Source organism: Montipora foliosa, chromosome 12 (genome assembly GCF_036669935.1).
Source record: "Montipora foliosa isolate CH-2021 chromosome 12, ASM3666993v2, whole genome shotgun sequence".
Taxonomy (NCBI): domain Eukaryota; kingdom Metazoa; phylum Cnidaria; class Anthozoa; order Scleractinia; family Acroporidae; genus Montipora; species Montipora foliosa.
Window position 1 is genome coordinate 12,537,884 of NC_090880.1, and position 24,968 is coordinate 12,562,851.

General features: G+C 38.8%; 2 protein-coding genes across 2 annotated transcripts; one reads left to right on the plus strand and one right to left on the minus strand.

Annotated features, from left to right (window-relative positions):
• The first annotated feature begins 10 nt into the window (after nt 1-10).
• On the plus strand, nt 11-9,896 carry LOC137980343 (deubiquitinase DESI2-like). The gene is made up of 7 exons (XM_068827759.1): nt 11-151; nt 324-396; nt 4,015-4,108; nt 5,686-5,793; nt 6,227-6,260; nt 7,786-7,939; nt 8,225-9,896. The coding sequence occupies exons 1-7, from the start codon at nt 113-115 to the stop codon at nt 8,278-8,280; spliced, it is 558 nt and encodes a 185-aa protein (XP_068683860.1). The 5' UTR covers nt 11-112; the 3' UTR covers nt 8,281-9,896.
• A 1,867-nt stretch (nt 9,897-11,763) lies between these two features.
• Nucleotides 11,764-16,713, minus strand: LOC137980342 (coiled-coil domain-containing protein 97-like). The gene is made up of 2 exons (XM_068827758.1): nt 15,670-16,713; nt 11,764-13,594 (listed from the first exon to the last, which is right to left on the minus strand). The coding sequence occupies exons 1-2, from the start codon at nt 16,286-16,288 to the stop codon at nt 13,386-13,388; spliced, it is 828 nt and encodes a 275-aa protein (XP_068683859.1). The 5' UTR covers nt 16,289-16,713; the 3' UTR covers nt 11,764-13,385.
• Between the last annotated feature and the right edge of the window lie 8,255 nt (nt 16,714-24,968).

Consider the following 24,968-nt stretch of genomic DNA (forward strand, 5'->3'; position numbering starts at 1 on the left):
GTTCGATAAACAAGAGTCATCTGGCGATTGAGGAAAAGAATGCAAATATTAATTTTCTGTTTCACGGCAAATTTACAGTTACACGTCAAAGTACTTGGTGGAATTTACCAAAATGTCTCGCTACCCAGTGTTGCTAAATGTTTATGACATGGTACGTCAGTTCCTTCATTTCTCCTAAAAGGATAAACCAATTTAGACTAAGTTAATCAAGCCGGAGTTGCCAGGGTCTAATAGACTTCCTCATGTACTGGCGTAACCGTAACTTCAGTAACATTACCTGTAGCTACGAAGTATTTCAATACTTTTTACTGTTTTTGTTGTAGTACTGGATAAATCAATATACATTTCCTGTTGGTCTTGGAGTCTTTCATTCTGGAGTAGTTGTCCATGGAAAAGGTCAGTTCATCATACCAGCCCACAGTATATATGAAATTGTATAAATACGGGGCCAGCTTGTCAAAACGTTGGTGTGGTGATTTCATTGTAAACACTGGGAAGAGTAAGGTTATCCTTACAGCTCAGACAATATTCCCGTTTTTATCTTTGTTTGTGTACTGTACAGAACTTTCACGTTTCAGAGTTTTAAATTTACAGTTTAAACCTTATGATGAAGATTGCAGGAATCTGTTAAAGACGTCCAAGTTAATTATTGCACGTAATTAAACAAGGCCTTCTTATGAAGACCCATAAAATCTATGGATGTATTCACGCAGCGCATCTTCCTGTACTCATAAATTGTTGGGTTCACATTAGACCATTAAGTCTGACTTAGTAATCTCTTAAGTCGACTTAGTGAAAATGACAGGTGTGAACCACTAAGTCACAGAAGCATGATTTCTGTCTTAGTGTCGGCAAACTCAAACGACCTAAGCAGTTCTTAAGTCTGTTTCAAACATGACTTAAGGCTTACTTAAGAACCTGATAGCAAAAAAATTTCAAAATCGTGGAGTCTAATACAAAATCAGCCTTTTCTGAAAACTATTTATTTGAAACCTCTGATAATATTGTACAAAAGAAGTAAATCTCTAAAGGATACGCTTGTTAGATCAAAAATTTAACTGTAAGGCTATCATGCGAGGCGACCGCCAAAACCACACAAGGAGTCCGTGCAGGCCTGTCACTCACTTACTCTCTCAACCTTTGTTAACTTAATAAACAGACAACAGTCACAATTACAGCAATTTTACGGCTTCTCTGTCTCATTTTGATCTCGACTTCTTCGCTAAAATGGATCGTGACTAGTCCTCACCACATTTATGATGTTAGTTACCCTATCTGTTATTTTTATATCGTTAATGATGACAGCTTTGCACGGAAAGAATTTGTCTTCTAGATATGTCTGAATGCTTAAGCGGACTTAGGGTGACTTGGCTTGACTTAGGCTAAGACAGACTTAGTGCCTAGTGTGAATCCATTAAATGATTCATTCCCTGTTTCCTTCCCTGCAAACAAGTGTTATGCGCTGATCAAATGGATCCGATCAACACCCCCCCTCCCCCCGGGCAAACCGCGGGCATTTTGCACCCGGGAAGTGGGGAATTTGACCTTTGCCTGCATGGGGTGGGAAAATTGAACCGGAGGTGTCAGGTTTCAAATAATTGTTTTTTTCGGGCGCCAAATTCGCTAACAGCTATAAAACATGTGTTTGGACGAGATGGAAGAGTTTAAAGGAAGAGATGTAGCATTTGTGAGGCTTACAAAAAAATTTTTCAAAAGGTCATTATTAAAGACGGCAGGAGCTGACGACGGCTGTTCTTTAATATGGTATGACAGACAAATCCTTCAAATCTGACGATAGGGTAGGGCATTTGAACACTATTTTGGCCCGAGGGGGTGGGAATTTGAGTGATCCAATCTTCAGAAGTTAAAATCCCTGGGCTTTTGCTCGGGGGGGGAATGTTGAACTTTTGAGTTGAAAAAAATCAAATAAAATCAAATGAGGCCGTACAGTCATGAGAAAGTGGGCACTTTCCTTTTGTACATACGGAAAATCCGGTTGATTGGGTGGTACATTGTAAATCAAATGGAACAGGCTTTTCTACTGAAAATTTTTCATGAAAAACGGAATACCTTCAGAGGCAGTCCTCTTTACTCGATTCTCCAGGAATGATTGGAAAATCCTGTTCTCTCTAGTACATGTACCATGCTCCTTGGAAAAAGGAAAAACATGGGGGATCCCATCACAGGTGCCCCAAGCTCAGTGTGAGCATGGCCGACAAAAATATGGGGGATTTGTATGGGAATTCCGAAAAAAGGCTTGAAGAAGAAATTTCTTTCTTAAAGGGCTTAACCTTATTGCCATGGCATTGTGGGTAGCTTCCTTCCTGGGTGGGTGGTTATTTTCCAGATCCGACGCGATTTGAGCCATTTTTCAATTTCTCAGTTGTCAACGGTTATAATAAAATCCCAAGGCCGGAGACTACATGTAACTTCTCAGGAGCCACCAATTTGAGTCAAATATTCCCCGATAAAATGTTTCCATGGTCATAATTCCACATCAGAATCAATGGGCAACCCACCATCAATGCAAGAGCCCATTTCCACTACAATGTACATGTAGTAGGGCTAACACTCACATGGTTCATATGGGGTAAAACACTGGTACTTCACAGTACACTCTAACCAGTTAAGTCTGTTCAAATGTATAAGTGCTACACGGGCAACGTTTGCAAAAACGTAATCCTTCCTTGTACTTGTACAAGTTCATTGCCGTGACTTTAACATCTTCAGTTCCCACGGCTTGGTCCCGTCTGACCTTGTAGCTCAGTCGGTAGAGCAGCAATGATCTAACCCGAAGGTCGTGGGTTCAATTCCCATCCTGGTGAGAGTTTTTCTCTGTCCTTGTGTGGGCCCATTTTCATTAGTAGGGCTAACACTCACATGGTTCATATGGGGTAAAAAACTGGCACTTCACATTACACTCTACTCAGTTAAGCCATGTGCAAACTGAGCTTGGGGTGCCTGTGACCCCATGGGCCTTGGTGTTAAGGACGGTGCCTACTATTGTTATTGCGCATATGTTCTGCGCATCTTGAGATACTCGGATTTCCTTTCGGTGATGCTTACTAATACAGGGATATTTTTGCGCGGTTTAAAACTATCCGGAGAAAGTAGATCTTAGTAACTACTCTTGGTATCCAAAAAGAAAAATGGGGGTAACCATGCATTTTTGAGAGATAATTAAGCTTCAATTTGAGAAAGAACGCCATACATTGCTTTTTATTGTAAAGCTTTTCACAAACATTATTCATGAATTATCTTTGAAAAATGCGTGGTTACTCCCAATTTTCTTTTTGGATTTTAATAACACTTGTTAAGATCTACATTTTCTGCATAGTCACACACCGGGGCAAAAATATTGTTAATTAGTAGGCACCGTCCTTAAGCTTAACCCAAATAAATTGCACAGGTTTCAGTCAATTCACACAATTAATGCTTTAATTTATAGCTTGTAGCTGCACAATTGCATGTGAGAATTACTAATTATGAAGTAATGATGGAAAATCCGGCAGCTACAGGGTGTATGTTTGTTATTCTAAATGATTTGTATCCACTATTTTGAGAAAAAAAGAAAAGAAATTCTCAAAAGGAACACACTTGTTCCATTCCATATTTTGAATTGAGGAAATTTGTTCTGTTCCTTTAAGTTGAAAATTCTTCCCGATGTTTCCATGCAAAAGGAAAGCGCCCAGGATGTCTTTCATGAAATGTTATTGTCTCAAAGGAACTGTGATTTTTCTTAAGTGTGTTTTCCCTAAGAGTCGCAAAACTCCTGAGGGCTTCTTTTGTTGAGTCAAAACTCCAGGGAAAACAAAAATTATTCTTACTTTTTTTTCCCCTGAACGGCCAGACTTTAGCAAGTACTTTTGCATTCTGGTTAAAAACAAACAAGTTCATCACCTGTCTCAGTGTTAAATTATTGCTTTATTTTATTTTATTTTATTTTAAAATTATTTTTAGTGGAAGCCAGACTTGTACGTGTAGCATCACCATTTTATTTCCTTTGTCCTGCAGAATATGCATTTGGTGGCCATCCATACAACTGGTCAGGTATCTTTGATATGAGTCCAAAATCTGTGGACACTCTAGGAGACGATTTTAAATTCAGGTTTGTTCTTTCATTTAACAATGCAGTAATCATCCCTATGTATAACAGCAGGGAATGTGTTTCCTCGTTACTGTAGCATATGGACCAATGTTGATGAAATCTGGTTGTCATGTGGGTTGAGTTTGATGATACTTCACTCTTATCTGAGGAGTATATCTGCAAGTATAGCCGAGGTTTCCAAACCAAACTTAATCTACATGTTCCAGCAGTTGGCAAAATCCCTTTTTGACTTGTGGCTGTTTCTGCTTAGGTGGCCTCATACACCACAAGCCTTTTTAGAGACATCACCGCCAAGCCAGCCACTTCTGCTGGAGAGAACAGGACAGCCACAACACCGGGGACTTTATCCCCTACTCTTCTCGAATAGAGCTTGGGTTCTTTAATATCCCACACGGAACTTACATGTACATGTATGAACATAGAAGATATTTATGAGATGGGACCTACGGTTTATAGTCCTTATCTGAGAAGACTTGAAAGTCTAACCACTTGCAGATGAAATTACAAAGGCAGCACTTTCTCCTCAGTTATTTTAAGATCCTGAGTGTTGATCCGGCCGGGGTTCGAATCGGCGACATCCCGTGTGACAGCCCGACACTCAACCCACTCAGCCACCGGTGCGCAGTCAGACTTGTACATGTAGCATCACCATGTCAAATTTAAGTTAACTTTTTATCATCAATTATTTGATTTTTGATTGAACAGTGCTTATTTTTTTTATTGTGGAATATGAAGAGACAAAATTAATCTTGTGTGGTGTAAGTCACTGTTATGACAAAAATTCACTTTCCGTTCAATGTGATCTTCTGAAAGGAGGCGGAACGGTTTCTATCGAAAGATTGTCACTGGTGTGTTGCAATTCTTAAACTAGGTCACTGAGCCACAACTCTTTTGGCCCAGGAGTCAGTCAGCAGCATTAACTGCATATCCTTGGCTATTGAACTTACACTGTAAAGGGACTTTGACCATAAACTTGAGTTCATACTAATCTTTAAATAAGCAATTCTGGGCCCTGTTGTTCGAAAGCTGACTTAATCCAGGATGAATGTAAACTTTTGTTTCATGTTTTCAACTTTTTGGTGAAAGTTTGTTTTGCTTATTTTTGTTTTGAAAGATTGCCTTCTTGCAATGTAAAGTTTTGCCGAATATCAGCGTTTAACAGCATTTGAGAGTAAAGAATCAAATAAACTCCTTGGTTAATTTTTAATCTGGGATTAGCGTTAATCAGCTTTTGAACAACTGGGCCCTGTTCCACGTACTAGTGTATAGTGTATTAAGATGATATTGCATGTCACAAGGTTGCTGTCTAACGGCCGCCCGGTCGCCTGGGGCGCCTTATTTGTGAGCGCGGGCGACCAAATTTCTGAACAAGTAGCCCGAACGGCGCCTTACTTGATTCATTCTTACTTTCTTGTAAATATGATCCCAGCTGGAATTAATTAATTCTGGGCTCTTGAAAAGATGACTTGGGCTACCAACTTTTAATGTTGGAAACCCAAAGGGCTCCCCGAAAATTTTCTTAGGCAGCAGCCTTGATGTCATCTTTGAAGTAACAGTGTAAACAATTCTGGTTTTAGAGAAACTCTGGCAATGGGAACAACAAATCTTTCACCGAGTGAAGTGGAAGATCTTGTGAAATCAATGGGGTTAGATTACCAAGGACGATCTTACCATTTAATTGACAAGTATGTACAAAAGCTTAACTTTTTTCAGTCAGGCACCAGTTGAGGCATGGCAGTTGTGCTTTGGTCTGTCTTTGGAAAATACTGAAATTACCTGAAGGTGGTAATTTTTTTGAAGCATGTACATGTATAAGCTTCTGTTTTTAGGTTCAAACATTTTAAAGTGTTGGTGTTGGATTGAGTCACATTTGGCAAAAAACCCTGTCACTTCTAGGCGAGCTCTAAGGAAAACTCAGTTAAAAAATATTCTTAGTTAAATATTATAATATTCTCAAGAGCCTTGAACTCGTATTTTGTTTGTTTAGTTGTGAATTTTCTTTTAATTCTGATCATCAATAAAATGTTATGGAAAAAATACATGTAGCAAGGTTATAGTCATCTGTGTGAAACTATGATAATATAAATTGTTTATTGTTGTTTATTTTTATTCATTTAGGAACTGTAACCACTTCACATCAGAATTTTGCCAGGTACATTGTAAAGTTAGTTTACAAGTTTGTTGATGGTTTTGTGGACAGATGTTCATCTTTGCTCTGAAACTTGTTTCTTATCACACTGGAGAGTAATAATACAGTTACAGTACTGTAGAACTGTAAGACTGAGCAGACGAATGAATTTTAAAGTGCAGGGAAAAGCACTGTTAATAGCTGGCTGGATAGCTGGTTCAATATTATTGCTTTAATTTGTCAACTTCATCTGTTGCCTTACTTGTGGATCAGGGTATAAATCTGCAAAGTACCTAACCTATACTTTGACACTGATTCCAAAAACCAATATGATTTGATACATGACCTGTATTAATAATAATATTGATTGATTTAATTTGCGCACGACCCCACAAGCTATGCACCTTTAAACATTATTGTGTGAAAATAACGTTCTATTATAATTTATTATTTTTTATTATTATTCCAAGGTCTGATTAAGGTTGACAAGGCTTTTTGAGGGCATTTTCCAAGTGCAATAAAATTGTGCCTTTCAACATAATTATGTATTAAGTAGTGCTTGACATGGGAGGCGTGGTGGCCTCATGGTTAATGTGCGTGACTCCAGATCGAGTGGTCCCACTGTGCCTCTCTCCACCCAGGTGTATAAATGGGAACTGGCGAAATGCTGGGGGCAACCCTGCGATGGACTGGCATCCCATCCAGGGGTAAAAAAAATACTCCTAGTTGCTTCATGCCACAGAAACCGGGATAAGCTCCGGCTCTGATGGGCCACTTGGCTCGTAAACAGACTTTCCTTTTTTTTTTAGTGCTTGACATGTTGTTTACTGTGAGTTGTCATCTCATTGGTGTTGAGTTTGCTGGTTGACTCTACTCTGCTCTGAGAAATTTTTCTTTGCCTGCCTGGATACTCCAGTTTTCCCCTCTCCTAAAAAACCAATCTACAAATTGTCATATGAGTTGATTTGTTGCATTTGATTTCTGTACAGTGTCCCCAATTGGGTCATTCCACTTTTTATCCACCACCCCCCTAAAGGATGGCGGGTTTTTGCAAATTATGGGGGCTTTGGATATTTTCTTCAAAGAAGCCGACAAAATTTGGACCCCTCTGACAGTTTTTTAAAAGGTGCAGACAAAATTCTCTACGTTTCGGATTTCATTTTTAAAAGGGTGCCGACAAAAAAAAACCTAAGGATTTAACCATCCTTTGGTTGGGGGGGGGGGGGGTGAGAGTGCGGATAAAAACTGGAACGACCCATTAGGGCCCCAGTGTTGTACAGTGAGTTTGAGATCTGCACTGTAAAATTATGGACCAAGTTTTTTTTCCCATTGATTTATGGCCCAAGCACGAAGCACATGCACCATAAATTAACGGGAAAATACGAGGGGTAATTTTACAGGTCGAACCAAGAAAATGAGGTTAGTAGGATGTTTACATGTATATGTACCTGTACAGTGTACCTTATATCTCTGTGGTAATCAGTCAATACAGTTTGCACTTAAATTGAAATGTTTGGGGTGATATTTGATACCATTGATTTGTTTTTAGGCCCTGTGTAACAAGCCCATTCCTGGTTGGGTAAATAGATTAGCTTCTGTCAGTTCATATTTCCCGTTCCTGTTAAAGTGTATTCCAAGAGAGTGGATGACGCCTGAGGCTTACTCGCAGAGCACTCCGCATTATGTTTCTCATCCCTTCCATGGTAACAATAATAATAATAATACATGTAGTTATTTTTGAAACAGTCAGGTACATGTACTTACATGTACAATACAGATCATCATGGCAAAAAGGTGTTACATGTATATTTTGTGAATTTTCCATGAAGATTGTTGTACTAGAATGAGGCTAACCACAAGACAAGACAAGAGGCCAACTGAAGTCGAAGGCAACCTGAAGGCTCCTTTTTCTTTAGCTTCTGCCGTAACTTACAGGGGTGTTAGGGTGGGCGTCACCCCAATCCTAAATGTACTTTTGTGTTTTCTAGACTTCTCTAGACAACCAGATGATGAACCTGACAGAAGTGAGCACAAATACAGCTGACATCATGTTGATAATGGTGAACACAGTGAAAAAATTACGCATTCCGTAAAGAAATAGTGCATTAACCTACGTGTAAAATAGCCTTTGCACTATAGAGTTTGTGATTTCTACAATCATGTACTTCCTGGTAAAAAGTATGAAGGCTGTCTTTTTTCACATTTTACCCAATCTTTTCATGGCGGACATCTAGTTAACCCATTGACTCCCAGGGGTTCCCCAACAATGAGTAAAATTGTCTGGTGCTAGACAGAGTGAAATTCTAAGTCTGGCGGTTTGGGTGTCAAAGGGCTAAATTCTTAAAATTATTTCAAAAGTGCTCAAAGTCATTTATAATTTTATAGGCACTCCTTCTTGAACAACTGATAGCCCTGGATATTTTTTACATTGTAATTGTTTGTTTCATATTTTATTTTTATGTTTATTCTGTTTTTTGCTTCATTAGAACTCTATTTAGCTCTGCAGCATTGTTTTGATGAATTGTCACAATTTAATATTTATTTTCAATTAACTGGTTCATTGCTAATTATTACAAAGAAATTTTTGCAAGCACCCTTTGAAATGTGGTGCACAATTCAAGCTCTATTTAAGCCATTGAATTCAATGAATTTATAGTAATACAAGAATTTCCTTTTCCAGCATGGCTGGCAAAATGTTAATTATTGATCTTTAGACTTTGTAGGATAGACCATCAAAATGAATTTTATGCATATAGTGGCATATTTTCTAGGTGGCAGACAAGGAGAGCTTTGAAATTTTGATTTAATGAACAAAAATTATTTTTATTTAAAATTAGCATATTCAGAAATGTTATTTGACATTTGTAAATATCATTGTCTGTATTTTCAACCATAGAGATTTCAACTGAAGTTAGAATGTTACAATGTTGTACTCACATTTCTGAAAATTTCAACAGTTTGTTTAATTTAAACTCTTATTTTTTACCACAGTTTACCAGGATTGTTAAATTTAAAGGGGCTAGGTCACGCTATTTTAGGTAATTTTGTTTAATTTTGTTAATTATGAGCGCTAAACGTCAAATTGGCAGAGCAAGAGTCTTTCATTTGCAAAATCACGCCAACATAACAACTGAGAATGATTTTCAAGCTTTGTAAATGACATTTTGATATAGACTGATATAAATTTGAAAAAAGGTGGGCCGACGTTTTTCAAATTTACCCAAATTCAATCCATTTCAATCCTCTCCAGTTTTGTCCATCCATGTCCCTTCTCTCCTTGTGGCTTCCCTGTGTTTTGTTAGAGTTCTTCTATAGTTTTGAACAGTTATTTTGATATTTTAGTTAATTCTATGACCATTCGATCAGTGCTGAATATGCCTAAAAGAGCGTGACCTAGCCCATTTAATACAGATCAACACACAAGTTCTTTTGTTGTTACTAACATTCCAAAGTTGGATACACTGCAGGGCTTGAAATTAACGTTTCTGCTCAGGTGCCAGCTGGCGACTAATGGGAAAAATTTGGTTGCCAGATCATAAATTTTGGTCGCCAAGTTATTTTAAAATAATATATGACTTACGTGAGAACAGGATATAAATGTTACTTTACATGCAAGAAAAGTCAAAATTATTAAATAGAAAAAAAAAACATCACAAGAAAGACCTGTAAAGCCATTGTTGTTTTCGGCTTTGTTGTTTAATAGTTTGGTGATAGTTTTTAAATGGAGCGAAGCACAGTCCATGTTTTCCATAGCAAGGCAAACATGGGTCCTTTATCCTTGCTTTTCACCTCTTAAAAACGTAGTTCTTTATTGTCCTACAGTTTGCATTGCAAACAACTTACCTTTACATTTGCACGGCCCAGGCCCCCTCTTGTACCAATCTCCGACCGGAATAAAATAAAAAGAGCGGCTCGTATATGGTTTCAGTAGCATCTAGAATCAGAGGAACTTGGTTTCTTAACGTACTTTTCTACCGACATTTATCACCATTATTTTATTAATCACCTTGTGCAGGTGTTCGCTTTCTAACGGAGGGGGCAGGTTCTCCAACCCTCTTTACGTTAAGGGTACAGGTTGCTTTTTGCACAGGCGGGCCAGAGTCGGAAGGTAAACAATTATAAGGATTTGTATGGGAATCTCGATAACAAACTGAAAAAATATTTACCTGCAAAAGTTCTCAATAAAAAAGCCATACTTTATTGTCGTGGTAAATTTCTCACTTTTTGTGTGGTTATTTGCCTGATTGAATGCGATTTAAGTGACTTCTCATATTCCCAGGTTGTCACTCGTACCTAAATACATGTAAAGGAAAGGCTGAGAACTGTTGTGGGTAAATATCTTTTTAATTTTGTTATCGACATTCCCATACAAATCCTTATAATAATTTGTTTACCTTCCGGCTCTGGGCAGCCTGTGGTTTTTCAAGGTTCCATACAAGTTTCAAACTCATTATGGAATGTCCAGGTTCATTATCAATACATTATCGATGTCAAGCTAGTTCCATGGAGGTCCTTCGGTAATTTGGCTAACTCTACGTTTTCAGCACTCACAACTGATGATAGATTTAAATTTTCAATTAACCTTCTTGCTGAATCTTCGTCTTCGTGTTCTAGCTACCAGTTCTGACCGATTTCGTCATATAGATTCAAATACAAAAGCTTGTGTCTACTGTTTATCCCGGTTTATCAGACAAAACGTGAATCGCCAGCTGGCGACCAGTTGCCAGCACTCAGTTTTTGGTCGCATTGGTGACCAGTGAGTCGCAATTTCAAGCCCTGCACCGGTGCAAATCAACAATAATGTAGTTAATGACAATGCCTTCATTGTTATGACAAGTTTCTTACTATCATAAAAGATGAAAATGAGACAAAAATGCATTTATGTCCTCATTTCTCTGATCTTATCTATAATTGTACCAAACATTTATGGTTTTGCTTAAAGTGGTACTATGATAAAAAAATCACTTCCTTTTTTCCCCCCAGATTTTGAAAGTGTTTGCTTAACACCTGCCTGGCAAAATTTTGAGCTTTAATTTTTATCCAAAGGCTGTTTACTTTGAGTGTAAGCTTTGGATTTTACAGTCTCCCATTACTCATGTTCAAAACTGACTGAATGGACATCAGATTGGAGTGTTGGATCTAGGGAAAAGTGACATCATTCACTCAATAGCTTAAAATTTCAGTGTGTAAATGCAGTTTATGTGTATTATGTATGCAATACACAAGTTTAAAAATCTGTAAGCGTGAAACTGCATTTTATTAATTAGTTAGTAATGGCGGACCATTTCAATAGCAAATTTCACTTAAAATACACAAATGTCTTTTTTAAATTACTTAAGGCTAAAAATTTGGGTCACTTTAGTGTTTACTTAACATAGTTTTAAAATCCAAAAAAACAAGGTTTGATTATTTTTTGATCATAGTACCACTGAAATTCAAAAGAGGAGTTAAAAAGTGGTGGAGGGAACTATGCAATAGTGCTGTAATGCTTATGATGTATGGTGCATATCAGTACTCAGCATCAACCTTCTTTTTATTATAATTTTATTTCTTGTATGATGTGCACAAAGGTTGTGGTAAGGACTGACAAAGACTAAATTTTATGGGAAGTTGCACATGCAACAGGCCATCATTCTGAATCATTCATTCATAAAGATTAATAACATTATTTTTATGTAATGGTCGTTTCAAGTTTAAATTAAGAGGTTGTTTATAACGTCAGCAAATGAATTACTGTAGTGCGGGCGATTAAGTGTTCTAAACAAAGACTTTCACGCAAATTGAGTCTGACTGTGTGTTCAACTTTGGCTTCCTCTCACAAATGAAAGCATTTGGCAGATTAGACAGTCAAGCTTTCCCTGACATTTTTTCAAAACGGAGAACTGATTCAAAAGCTCGGGGTTTGAAATTCCGTGGCAACCTTTCACATGTGCACCGACAGCGGAGGCTCTGTGTTCTTCAGTTCGCTGATGGAGATGACAAGTAGTGAAGCCGATATAATCTGTATCACACAGATCACATTTAAATTGATAAACGACGGGTGCTTTCCTCTCCCGATTTTAAGCTGCTCGCCAATTTTTGGACTTGTGAATACTGATTTGTATTGGGTTGCCAAGACTTGACACAAGCATTACATTTATCACTTGAAAATGAAGTCAAGATGACTTCGAAACGCCGTGTATGTACCGGTATTTCAAAAAGTTAACTACTTCGTAATAGGCCATTTCTGAGTGCATGTCTGCCTTCTCTTCAAAGTGAGTCTATGTGTGAAGTTTTTGTGATGGAAATAAGTTCTACTTCACATGTGAATGAAAACTCATTTTCATAACAAAAACTGTGCACTTAGACTCAGTTTGAAGACGAGACAGGCATGATCACACAAATGGCCTATTTATTTTGTACTTGGAAAATATCCTGTTACAACTTTCTCATTGAGTTCAAGAAGCATTAATTTAGAACAAAAATAATTTGTTTGTTTTGTCCCAAGTATTGCTAATTTTTGCTACGCGTACAATTTTATGAAACCTAATGGGCCATTTCCGAGTTGCTGTTTGTCTCCGTTTCGAAGTGAGTCTTGGTGCTAAACTATTGTAAGGGAAATGAGTTTGATTTACATAAGAATATGCAACTCATTTCCATTTGAATGATTGTGCACCAGGACCCACTTTGAAACTGAGGCATGCAGCAACTCGGAAATGGGCTATTGCCTTCAGCATGCTAATGTGCCAATCTGGTACAAAGTTAAAACTTTGGGTTCATTGCTCTAGGCTCCCTGATATCGTTAAATGGGTCAGTTTAGTACTTTTGAAACCAACTAGTACGCCAAGTAATAATAATCTATTCCCCTGGATAAGCCCATTTCACATATTCATTTGGTCGTAAACGAGAACAGGAATGACAGAACAATAGCTTGCATTTCCATTAGCAAAGCTGCAGACAACGTTTTTTTGGAAAAACGGATAATTAATTTTTATCCTCATTTGCACTTTAGGCCAGGTAGCTCAGTACACTGCTGTAAAATGATGGGATGGTTTAAAGAGATTTTAGCTCAGTGTGTTACAGCTTTTCACTCTTCTTGTGACAAGAACGTGCTCTCTGTGCCTCCTGACAAGTCACTTTTCTTCCGCTATGACTACCAGTGAGTTACCTTTAGTCTTCACTGTCAAAGTACTGTTCCTCCTCATCTCTCTCTCGTATTTTCAGGTCATCATACTCAGTGTTAGCATCCACAGTGCTGTAATCAAACTCCTGTTCTTCACCACGTATGAATTTGTCCTGCATCACACTTAGAAATTCTTCATGTAGCATGAGTTTTTCTTGTTCTGTCGGACAACCCTTGAGAGGGCTTCCTGTCTCAACTAAAAAGGGAAAACACCAACAACTAATTTTGATAAGAACCAATTTCACTGTTGGACATCCTTAACAAGATGTCAACTGGAAATTGGTTCTGCAAGCTTGCTGACTGGATGTTAAGTTTTTCTTTTCTCATCTGGAACACTTGTGGATTTTCTTTAAACTCTTTAAACTCAGTGGTAGCACTGCTTATTACTCATATCACTCAACTAATCTAAATTTATGTGGCCCTGTACAGCATTGTTGAGAACAAGAAGGAGGCTAATTCTAGTTATTAAAAACTGAACTACAGATATCAGATTTCCACCATTTTCATATTGGCTCGCCAGACACAGGTTATCAGTTCATACATGTATACCTACTGTACCTAAATATATGGTCAAGGAATACATCGGCAATAAAGCAAGCTGAAAACACTTTTGCAGTTCTGGGAAAAAAGCCATTTTGGATCGGAATTGACCAAGGCCATGTTACCATTTTGTGCCAAGTAAAATCAACATGGAAGAGTTGTTGATCCTGGAGTTTTTCATAAAACAATTAGGTATTCTACTCAGGCTTGCTGAATATAAAATGATTATAACCAACTCAGTGCTATGCGCCTCGTTGGTTGTCTGTCACTTCATATCCAGTGCGTCCTGGTAGAATAATTGTCAATTAACCCATTCACATCTTAAGTGTGCCCCCTGGCGAGTACAATCGTCTGTCGTTAGTCTCACTCTCAGGTGGCCCAGGGGAAGGCTGAAGACTAAAATTAATCCAATGGAAAATTGAGCAATTTCAGTTTTTAGTGGACAAAAATCTGGTAGCAGCATAATTTTAAGTATTTTACAGTCCTTTTTACATAATTTTTCTTAAAGCTAAAGATATAAATTATTGCCTGGAATAACACCGAAAATAATTTCCCATGGGAACAAGGAAAATTAAATTTCAAAGTTCATAGAAATTGTGCAAACACAGGTAAAATTCCATCATCAGTACTTTCAAGCAGGGATCCACATTCGCAGTCATCCGGTCGTCTCAGATGACAAATAACCCGTCCAGACGAGTATAATAACTCCAAAGGTCGTCCATTAGACGAGTGAAGTTTTAATAAATGTCTTTTCATGAATGCCATCGAATGTTATAATATAGAAATTATGTACTTTTGTTCTGATCGCTTTTCCTTTAATGGAAACTTCCAGAAAATGAGGAATAAACATGCAGCTTTCCTCAGCAATGAAATCTCAAGTTTGGGCGCAATCTTTGACCATGTGGTACTTTCCATGAAACAACTGCAGGCTCAATTTTCATGTATCTCACCGAGTCTCTCACCAATGGCATGGGATGGCATGGTTGTTGGCAAGTCGTTTAGCTGAGCTCATAATGTGGCGTTCAACTTAGTTACAAGATGTTTCGCCACCTCCGGCAGAAAGGAAAACAAGTGGAGCAGAACCCGCTGCTTACAAACAGGAAAAACACAAAATCTTGGTAGCATATTAAAGGAAGACACTAGACAGGGGTGTCAAAACTTTGGGTCGTTGAATCGTAACTTTGTAAGCTACATTCATGTACGTTTAACCGTAGCAGATATGGGCCACTGTAAATTGGGTTCCCACGGTGCAAATAACAAAATACTCCAGAGTCAAAATTCATAATTTCTGACGAGAGTGTAAAATAAATCGCGAATGCTCAAGTTACAAGTAACTTTATTGACCATCCAGTCTATATTTCCGCATTTTTGCCTGGGCAACCCAAAAGTTGTCCGGGCAAGTACATCATCATAAGACGTACTTGCCTGGCTGATGACTTTGATAAAAAAATGAGTATGGATTCCTGTTCATCAAAGGCAAGTGCTTCTTATGAAGTTCAACAGTTGTTTTTGACGTTTGGCATTGTTCAGAAGGTGGATAAGTAATTCACAAGGTCAAAATCAATGAGGGTTTGACCAATAGGTAGTTAAAGGACTAGCTGGTACCCACTATCAATGGGAGGGTGGGGGGGGGGGGACAGTATAATTTGCGGGATCACATGTGACTGAAGTCAGGTAAAGTGATCCTTATACTTAGGTAACATTTACATAACTACTGTATGTAACAATCACCTTCCTCTTCTGGAGTATCACTGCCGGATTCACTTTCCTCTTCAGTACAGTTCTCCTGGTCCCTCTGGTATTCAAGTAACCATTCATCCATTTGTTTCTCCTGCCGGCTCATTAAAAGTTCTGACAGGCTGGGGTCATGGCCCATTTCAGCTTTGTCTCTTTCAAATTTTTCTTCCTCGCTCAAATACTGTCCAATATACTGTTCATATAGTAGAGGAGATCGTTTTCGCATTTGCTCCTCGCTGAAATAATCACTATTCTTCATTAATCTTTGAAGGCATTCAAAGCGTCTATTTCTGACCCCCACCTTTTTCTTTTTCGTGTCAAGAGCTTTTTCCACTTCTTTCACCCGAAAGGCTATCTCATAATCTGCAATTAAGTGGTCAAAATTCCCGAGATCGTCCTCTACAAGGTAATTCCCAAATCGCATCAGAAATGATCCAGGGCTTTTATCTAAAATTTTCTGCAAAATAGAAACTTTTTCAGCAGCTGTCAAATCAGGTTCCCCTCTTTGCTGGCTTTTAACGACAGCATCGCTACTTGCAACCCGTAATAGCATGTTTTCCACACAATTTTTCCTTTCTGTAAACGAGGATGCTTTGATCGAGTCAGCAGCCATACTGTTTGATTACCTGGTTCCAAGCCCGCGCGGCAAGCAAACAATATGTTCGTGAATTACACATGTTCGTGTCTTTTTCCAACCCGGCTCAAAGAACAACATTATTTTGCCAGATCAACAACTTAATGTTTCCTTCAGGTACATTTCTTTCATGAGGAAGAAAAAACACAGAAGGTACGGCAAAGTGTTGAGAGTAAATATTCATTGCTTTGAGGCATTTAACAAACAAAATGTGAACGCGGGAAATTTTTCCATTGATTAATAAATGACGAAGAACAGTGATCAATAAATTATGTGTTCCGTCACATGATACTCACAGGATCATGGCGTAACCGGTAAAAATACAAACAAAAAGTATAAACCCACTACAACGAATCACGGGGGCCGGGGAATTTGAAACAGCGAGCATGAAAATACAGGTATTGTCGTAAAGTGCATGACAAAAGACGAACCGCGACGCAACAACGAAATAAATGTTCAGAATCCCAGACATTTTAATAATAAACTCTTATACAACATATATTTCACATTTTTGCCAGATTAAATTTCAGGCTGTATACATAGCTTTCCATAATTTTACAAATTTTACAACAGAATTCAACGAGAATAAAATACTTACAATACAATGTCTTTTGTTCATTCGAACGACAAAGAAACTGCCAAGCGATATTGCAATGGATCGATCGGTCGACTGATGGCCAATACCTTCTGAATATTTCATAAGACGGTAGACACCACCTACATCAAACCATGTCTCCGACGAAACAATTTGTCAATATGTCTTACAACTTTCTACAATTCAAGTCTTGCGCACCAAAACTAACTTCTAAATCATAAAGCTTGGGTGCATTTATGTACACATAAAGAGCGTTCATTCACGCACTGAACGATAATTGTAAACAATCTGCAAAATTCTACAAATTTCCGTACACGTAGGCTAAAACATTCTTCATCTTCTTAATTTCTAGGAATCCGATCGACGATCCCACAATAATGGCCAGTTCTTGTAAGAGAAAAAAAAGTTCAGTTTAGCTGTTACTCTTTGTTCCTTGCGTTTAAAATTAACAGTTGGCTTCCAAGGGTTTTTTTACTGACTCGTATTACGATTTCCGCGCCGTTTCACTTTCTGTTACGCACCAAAGAATAATGGAGCTTGGTCTCGCAGTAATCCTCATCTAACGGCGAAACGAAACGCTTGCAGCCACATTCTATCTTCTCACTCAATGTAGGACATGGTGGATGTTCCAGAAAAATTTGACGCACCGGATATTGTTCGAGTTCGCTTTCTCCTTTAGAAGGCATCTGCCATGTGGTCGGTTCCACTACGGACAAAATATCGATTGAATCGATGGATTCCTGACTTGACGTCTGGTAATCTGTACAAGAACATGAATGGCCTTTCCTCTGACATCTTATCTTTTTTTACGGATCACAATTGGAAAACATCCTCCGATAAAAAAAAGGAAAACCAGGAGAACTTTCATGATACGCGTCATACTAGCTTCCTTCTCAAAACCCGCCGCCACTCGTAACTGATATGCAAATAAACTGTGTCCATTTTATTAGTAACCACAGGCGACCTTTGAACCAAACCACCGACATTCATGTCATGACGTCATGACCCAAAAAACCTTATGAGGAGTACCCTAAGTTCAAGAACGGCAGAAATGGAATTTCACCTAACAAAAAGGATAATCTAAAAAAAAACTCCTTGATCAGGGAGAGAAGATGAGTATATATTACTCCAATCTTTCAAAAGTCAAGATTTTTGTTTCACAGAAGATCAATAGAAGCAGAAACAAAATACTGTCTACACCATCCCTCTCAAAATAAAGGTCCCTGTCTGATATATGACATCACACTGAGTCTTGGCGGGAATCGTTGAAGGTCTTGTGACAAGCCAAATGAAACTGAAACTGGGCTCGTGCATTTCACGAGTGTCTCGTTCTTTTTTCGGCGGGTTGAAACAAAACAATGACAAATTTTGTTTTTAGCAGCAATGTAAGCGTTTATCTTGAATCATTATAACCACGCGTGATGAGTAAAAGTCGAAAACTTTGTGTAGCAAGGCAAAGGCCTGCTTTGGGCCTGTTCACATTCTATTCTCGTGTATTATTGCAGACGAACTTGAAAACATAATTTCTCTTTCCTCCATATTAATCCTATTTCCCCAAAATCTGTTAAAGTTTTGATAACATTTTTTCGCTGCAACGCCAAAAGCTTTACCTTCAAGGGGGGAAAACAATCTTTGAGTTTTGACTGTTAGATCCAACTGGCGTTTTTTAAATAAGGCGGGAAGGTCGGTCAAGGGTATTGCCTCGTAATAAAGTTACGTTTCGGCTAACCTTTGCCTTAGGACCGTTCAAGTATTTACGAACTAAATCACATGCAAAGTAGTACAGTTGTTTAATGCACCGCACAAAATGGCAAACATCGAGCATTAGCTAGCTACAATAGTTGACTCGTTCGCTTCCGGTTATAACTGTCCATCTTCCCGATGTGTGTATTGAATAGAACGAGAGTGAGCCATCTGCCAAAACATACAAGTTTGGCATCAAAACAGCAGTAATCGTATAAAAGTTATTTTATGTAAATTGAGGAAAGGTTTCTCAAATACAAACATCAATTTTGGCTGTATCTACAAAGCTCAGTGTCTAGAGTCGGGAATAAAACTTGGTATCAAGAGCGGCACTTGTGGATATCCATTCGCTAATAAATGAAACATCTAGCAATTTATTTGCAGGGATGGAACTGGAATCAACTGAGGATAACTACTGAGTATTTTACAAGGAGGATAGCCGATGGATGAACGACCTGAGAGGTCATTCAAGTAAACAAGAGTTTCATAACACAGGAATGTCACGATTTCATTTGTGCGAGTTATTGTAGGTGTACGTTTGTGTTTTGTCCACATAACTTCTGTGTAAAATGGGGGACTCCAGACAACATTGGCTTAGATCACAAACATTCACTGTAAGGGTAGTATTTCCCCCCTTTTCTTTTGAATAAATTTTCTTGTCTGCATTTCGACAGCACATGACACCATCAATGTGAATAGTGGAAAACTAAATTATTGTAATGCCTTTAATGAACACCAGGTGTTAACGTTGTTGTTGTGTGATCAACTGGCATATGTCCATCTAGCTCCTCGGAGCTATCCTATAACTTGTCACAATTGGTTCTCCACGTGTGCACCGAGAGGTTTTCTCCGAGTAGTCCGGCATTTCTCGCTCTTATCCATCAAAATAGTCACCCCAACATTTGCTTTCAGTTTACAGTGTCCCCAATTAGTGCTCGCAGCGTAAGACACGACCTAAAATAAAGAATAAAGCACTCACTTAAATAAAGTTCCTTTCACTTTCCTTTCCGGTTCCTTTGTGCCGTTAAGAAGAGCGTGTATGCCGCAACCAGACTAGTTTCCAAGTTGGTATAGGTAGACCAACAAACATGACTCGAAAAAATGCCCTCCTTAACAAAGGAGGTTCACTTACAGAAACGGACATTTAAACTCACAAAAGTAACAATAGGACGCTCCTCTGAAAGCCTAATATAATTAGCTATATTAAGAGGTATTAGGCTCAAACTAAAAGCTGTCTTTTACAGAACCCGCAAAACTTGAGAATATGCATTAGGATGAATCTCAATTATTCCAAAATTTTATTTCCCACACAGTTTTGGCTGGATATGTTCTGCCCAAAGTCCAGCCACCACCACTTCTCAAGAGAAAAGAACGCTAAACGGAAGAAAGATGCGATGAGTTTGACAGAGAACTCAGAAAAATAAGTTTAAACCAGATGCAGTTCTTATTAAAGTCGGTTTAAATTGAGGGGGCGGCCGTATAAAGTACTTCCCTTAGAACTGCAAGACCGAACATCGCGGGCATCTTTTTGGCATTAGTACAAATTCTCAACGGAAAATTTCACCAAGAGAGCCCACCTAATAAAAAAAAGGGGCTTTCTTGAGTGATAGGCTTTTGTTTTATATCAAAACGACCTTGACGGTGGACAAACGGGATGTCTTCAAGAATAAAAGGCGATTTTACAATTGAACCAAGAGGTTTGTCTAACTCTTACATGATTCCTCGAAACATTTCCATTGAACCTGTATCATATATGTGCATTTGGGTTGGGAATCTCGTCCAAGCCGTCCTTGAATTTTGTGCAGACAAATACTAAAATTGAGTGCATTTACAGGATCATTTCTCAATTTCCTTTTCCTATTCCGGATCTCATAAGTATTTTATTTAAAAAAAAAAATAAAAAAATTTTTCATGCATAACTCATTGGCAAGCAGTCAAAGAGTGCTATGCAATGCCAGATTGTAACTCGTTTTGGCTCACATGGAAAAAAGCAGAACTCATTTCTATTTCCTGCACAGTGCGGTTTGTTCAGACTTTCAGACTTTGCGTGATGTAAACACAGTTTTAAAAGTTGCTCCTTTCGCAAGGGTCCTTTCCGACACACATTTGTAGACGTCACAATTACAGTGTAATCGACTTTCTCCGGTAAACAGTTGGCATAAACAGCCAACGACAGTTTGGTTGCGTTACAGTGCCAACAGCGAAATCAGCTTCGATCGTTAAAAATTATGGCATTTAAAGGCCATCAAAACGACCTGTAAGCGCATACTGTTGTACTGGTTGTATAGATGCTGCACATACTCGTAAACTCGCGCACCCAAAAAGAAAAGACACTTGGTGCGCGTCGCATTTATATGCGTCTATAAATACTATTTTGTCTTTAAGCCGATTGTGGAGAATGGGGAGAAAATAAGCAAGGTTAGAGTGTTTCCAGAGGATCGTTCAACTCTGAGAATGCACACAGCGATGACACCCCCCCCAACCCCACAAATTCTTTCTATATTGAAAGCACAAACATGAGTTTTACTCCATCTGGCGTGTACTGGATACGGATGTACAATTGGAAACCAAGTCTCCGTAGCGTAAGTGCCAATGGCACTTCTCCTGCCACCTACGAGTCTTCATTTGTCGTACAAGGGAGTCACCGAAGGCTGCTTTTAACGACGTTGTTGATGAAAGAAAGATGGTAAGTAGGGTTCAACCTTATCATCGGTCTCACGTGTCGATGCAAATTAACCCCAGACACTACTCCACAGCGCCGGCCAGGATACCGTCAACACATCGTCAATATAAACCTTGAATTTGTTTATGTTCACACTATGCAAAACAAGTAGCTTCTCAATACAGGATACATGTTTGCTTTCAGTTTAATTTACTCTAACGTTGACTTATCTTTTGTAACAATCTTTCTTGTAATTGATGATCATTTCATTACTTGCTTACTGTAGAAGATAGATGCAATCCTCTTCTTTCACACTTCAGAAGATCTCAGCCACACGACTTCCGACACTGATTCTTGATAAGGGTATTAATGTAAACTTGGTTTCTAGAGATGCTTGGACGGGAACCTATAGCCATAGTACCTCATAAGCTAATAAAAAATTCCCAAGTTGCTTCGCCAGATTGCCTTTTGTCCGAAGCGGGCGAACAACAGTTACGAACAGAGTCTTGAAGCTTTGTTAGAAATAGCGGCGATATCAGGCCAACACGAGCACGATGCCAGCAGATTGATTCGGAGAACTTCGCTGTCAATCATGTCTAAGTAGCCTTGTACGCATTTGTGGGGTATAAGGTCTTGATTGCGCAGATCATCGTCATCATCTTAGTTAGTAATCCAGAAGTTACAGAAAGTTCGGCAGGTCGCGCAGTAAGGCTTGATGTGGGATCCTTGACACAAACTGTCGCACGAAACAAGCGTAATCACCACAATTCGTGTAACCATTTGTCTCCCATTTGAAGGTACACAACTGCTCACGCAAGGAAGACAACTGGATCATTTGAATGATCTCCTGAAGCTGCATGAATTCAGTTGTAAGTGGATGTGGTTATCAAAAAAAACCGGACTGGCGGTTAATCGGCCATTGTATAGGACATCACTTGATTAGTTAAAATATAGGACTCGCAACATCAAAAAGGGGGCCTTAATCTCATGGCTAATGTTACCCTTAGATTGTTTCAACGTGGTGACAAACAACAAGACAAATGAAAGCGGTGTTGCCAATACAGCCATTAATTTCAAAGCCAGCCGGTTGTTGCAAACTCAAATGTATATTCCTCAGTCAGCGGCCAAAAACGAGACCCTTTATTTTCTAACACGAGTCACAGACTTACGAAGAGACAGAAGAAAGACAATCAAAGGGATTAAAAAGAGAACTTTGACCGCGGCGAAGTGGATAAGGTTGGGTTTTTACGATTGTAATCAAATCATGGTACTTTATCTCACAGCCGAATCATCCAGTACTCTAACAGAAAACTTTCAAAGGAAAAAAACCTCATGAGAATGCAATTGACTTTCGTATGAATGGTATTTATATGACAACCGTGCAATTAAGCATTTGCAAATTTTGTAAAGCCATTTGGAAAACATAAAATGCCTATAAGAGATGATCGATCTGCGATTAACAAACGTTTCGGATACCACTTCACCCGATTTCATCACGTAACACCATTAAGGCCAGGGTAGCAACGCTTTCTACCACTGAGGTGGCAATTCACATGTCCACTGAAACACTTGCTCTTATTGGACAACACAAAGCATTCAATCGTCTTATGGATTCAGTCTCCGTGATAGTCAGATAACTTGATGGGCATTGTGTACTAAGGTGTAGACTGAATGCCGAATCAGTGTGATTTCACATACATTGGGGAGGTACACTGGAGATCATCGGAATTCACGTGACTAATAATAACAAAGAGTCGGCCAAGAAAGATCACGCCGACGAAACCACTGACCTTGACCATTGACAATGGCTATGTGGGAAATTCTTTTCCAAAAGAATGTCAATAATTGCACAAAAGGGAATCTTTTGGAATCATGGTCACTCCACAATAGACAAAAATGCGTGTTAACGAGGGGAAGCCATTTCCCTTTGTCTATAAGACATTATTGAAAGCAAAGGTGGATAAAAGTAACTCCTTTTTTAGTTTTAGCATATTATTATTCCGAACAGCATATTTTAGTCACTCTGACATAAAGACGCAGTGCAGTCCCCCCCCGCCAATTCAGTTTTTAATAATTTTTTTATCTAGATCCGTTTCAACGTTTTTTATAACCAACATTTTATCAGTGATAGTTTGGTTCCGGTTTTTTTTCGTAGTTGTTGAAATGATTTTAAACTTGCCAGGGACATGGACGTCAAGAACATTCCCCTAAACGCACAGTCTCCTGCAGAAATTACTGTGGACGACAGAAGTTAAAGATAATGATAGTGTAGTCTTCAAAGGAACCCACACCTGACTAGCCAAGGTAGAACTGAATATTAGACTGGGAAAAGGAAAGCCAGAGGGAGTCTGATAGATAAAAACACGTGGGCAAGAAGCTCCGAGCCCAACAACATCTCGAACGAACGCCTTTGGAGGAAGACAAAAATGTAATCCTTACCTTAAAAGGCATCAGCACGGTCATGGTAGCATATAATCAATCCGTAGTGATTGGTGAATGATGGTATACTAGTTGCTTCTTAGCAAGGGCAAAGGAACATATGCAGTTCCAGGCAGGATCGAATCTACGCCTTCTTCCAGAAACCACCGGTTGAATGGTCCGACCGTTGAGCTACAGAGAGAGGAAACATTGTCTATGAACCTTAACCATCCTGCACCAAACGGTCAAGTTTGACAATAACTACATATTTAAAAGCCCCTAAAATACCGCTTACACCACCCCAAGCAATGTTGTGTTTAGGAGAAGCGCAAATAACCTAGAAATCGCGACATATTCGTGAGCAGGGGGGGGGGGGGGGGGGAAGGGGATTGCGTACAACGAGGAGATTATTAAAGCTAAAGTGTCACCACACTTTTGTCCAGCATTGTAGATATAGATAAGCGACCAAGCACACTGGTAGTTGGTGGTAGATCAATGGATAGTGTACGGAGATAGTCGGTTGTAGTTTCCCTTCCCGCAGTCCCTTCACCCGTTGCCAGGCGAGTACATAAAAACAGGACCCGGTTGTCCGAAAGCCGATTAACTTAATCAGGATTAGCGTAAACTTTGTTCATGTTTTCAACTCTTTGGTGAAAGTTTATTTTGCTTTTATTGTTTTTCAAGATTGGCTTCTTCTAATGTAAAGTTGTGTGATATCAGCCCTTGAACAGCATTTGGGAGTTAGAGAAATTATACTCCGTGGTTAATTTTTAATATGGGATTAACGTTAATCGGCTTTTACAACAACCGGGCCCAGGGTGTGTTTATATCTATGGATTTCTGGCCAGGAGTGTGGTTCAGGCCTGGGTGCAGCCAAACACGAACGGACTACGGTGGAATTTGAAGTGGCTAATATGCCTTAAATTGTTAGCAACAAAAACTGCTTCCCTTTTGAAAGGGATTTGAACCGAGATAAATATGAGTGAAGTTAAAGGAACAAACCAGGGATGGATATCTTTACAGTTCATTTAAATCCTTCAGCATCAAAATCACAGACGCCTCCTAAGGAGTATTCAATTTTACAGGGTCGACTTCTATGGTCGAGGTTCTTTCGGGCAGTAAAACCCCAGCGAGTAACAATTTTTTAGAAACCCGTCAGCTAAAAATTTGTCAGTTTGACCCCCTATAGACAAGAACCTGTTGACCATAAATTTTGAAATAGGTTCTTCTTTTCTAAAATC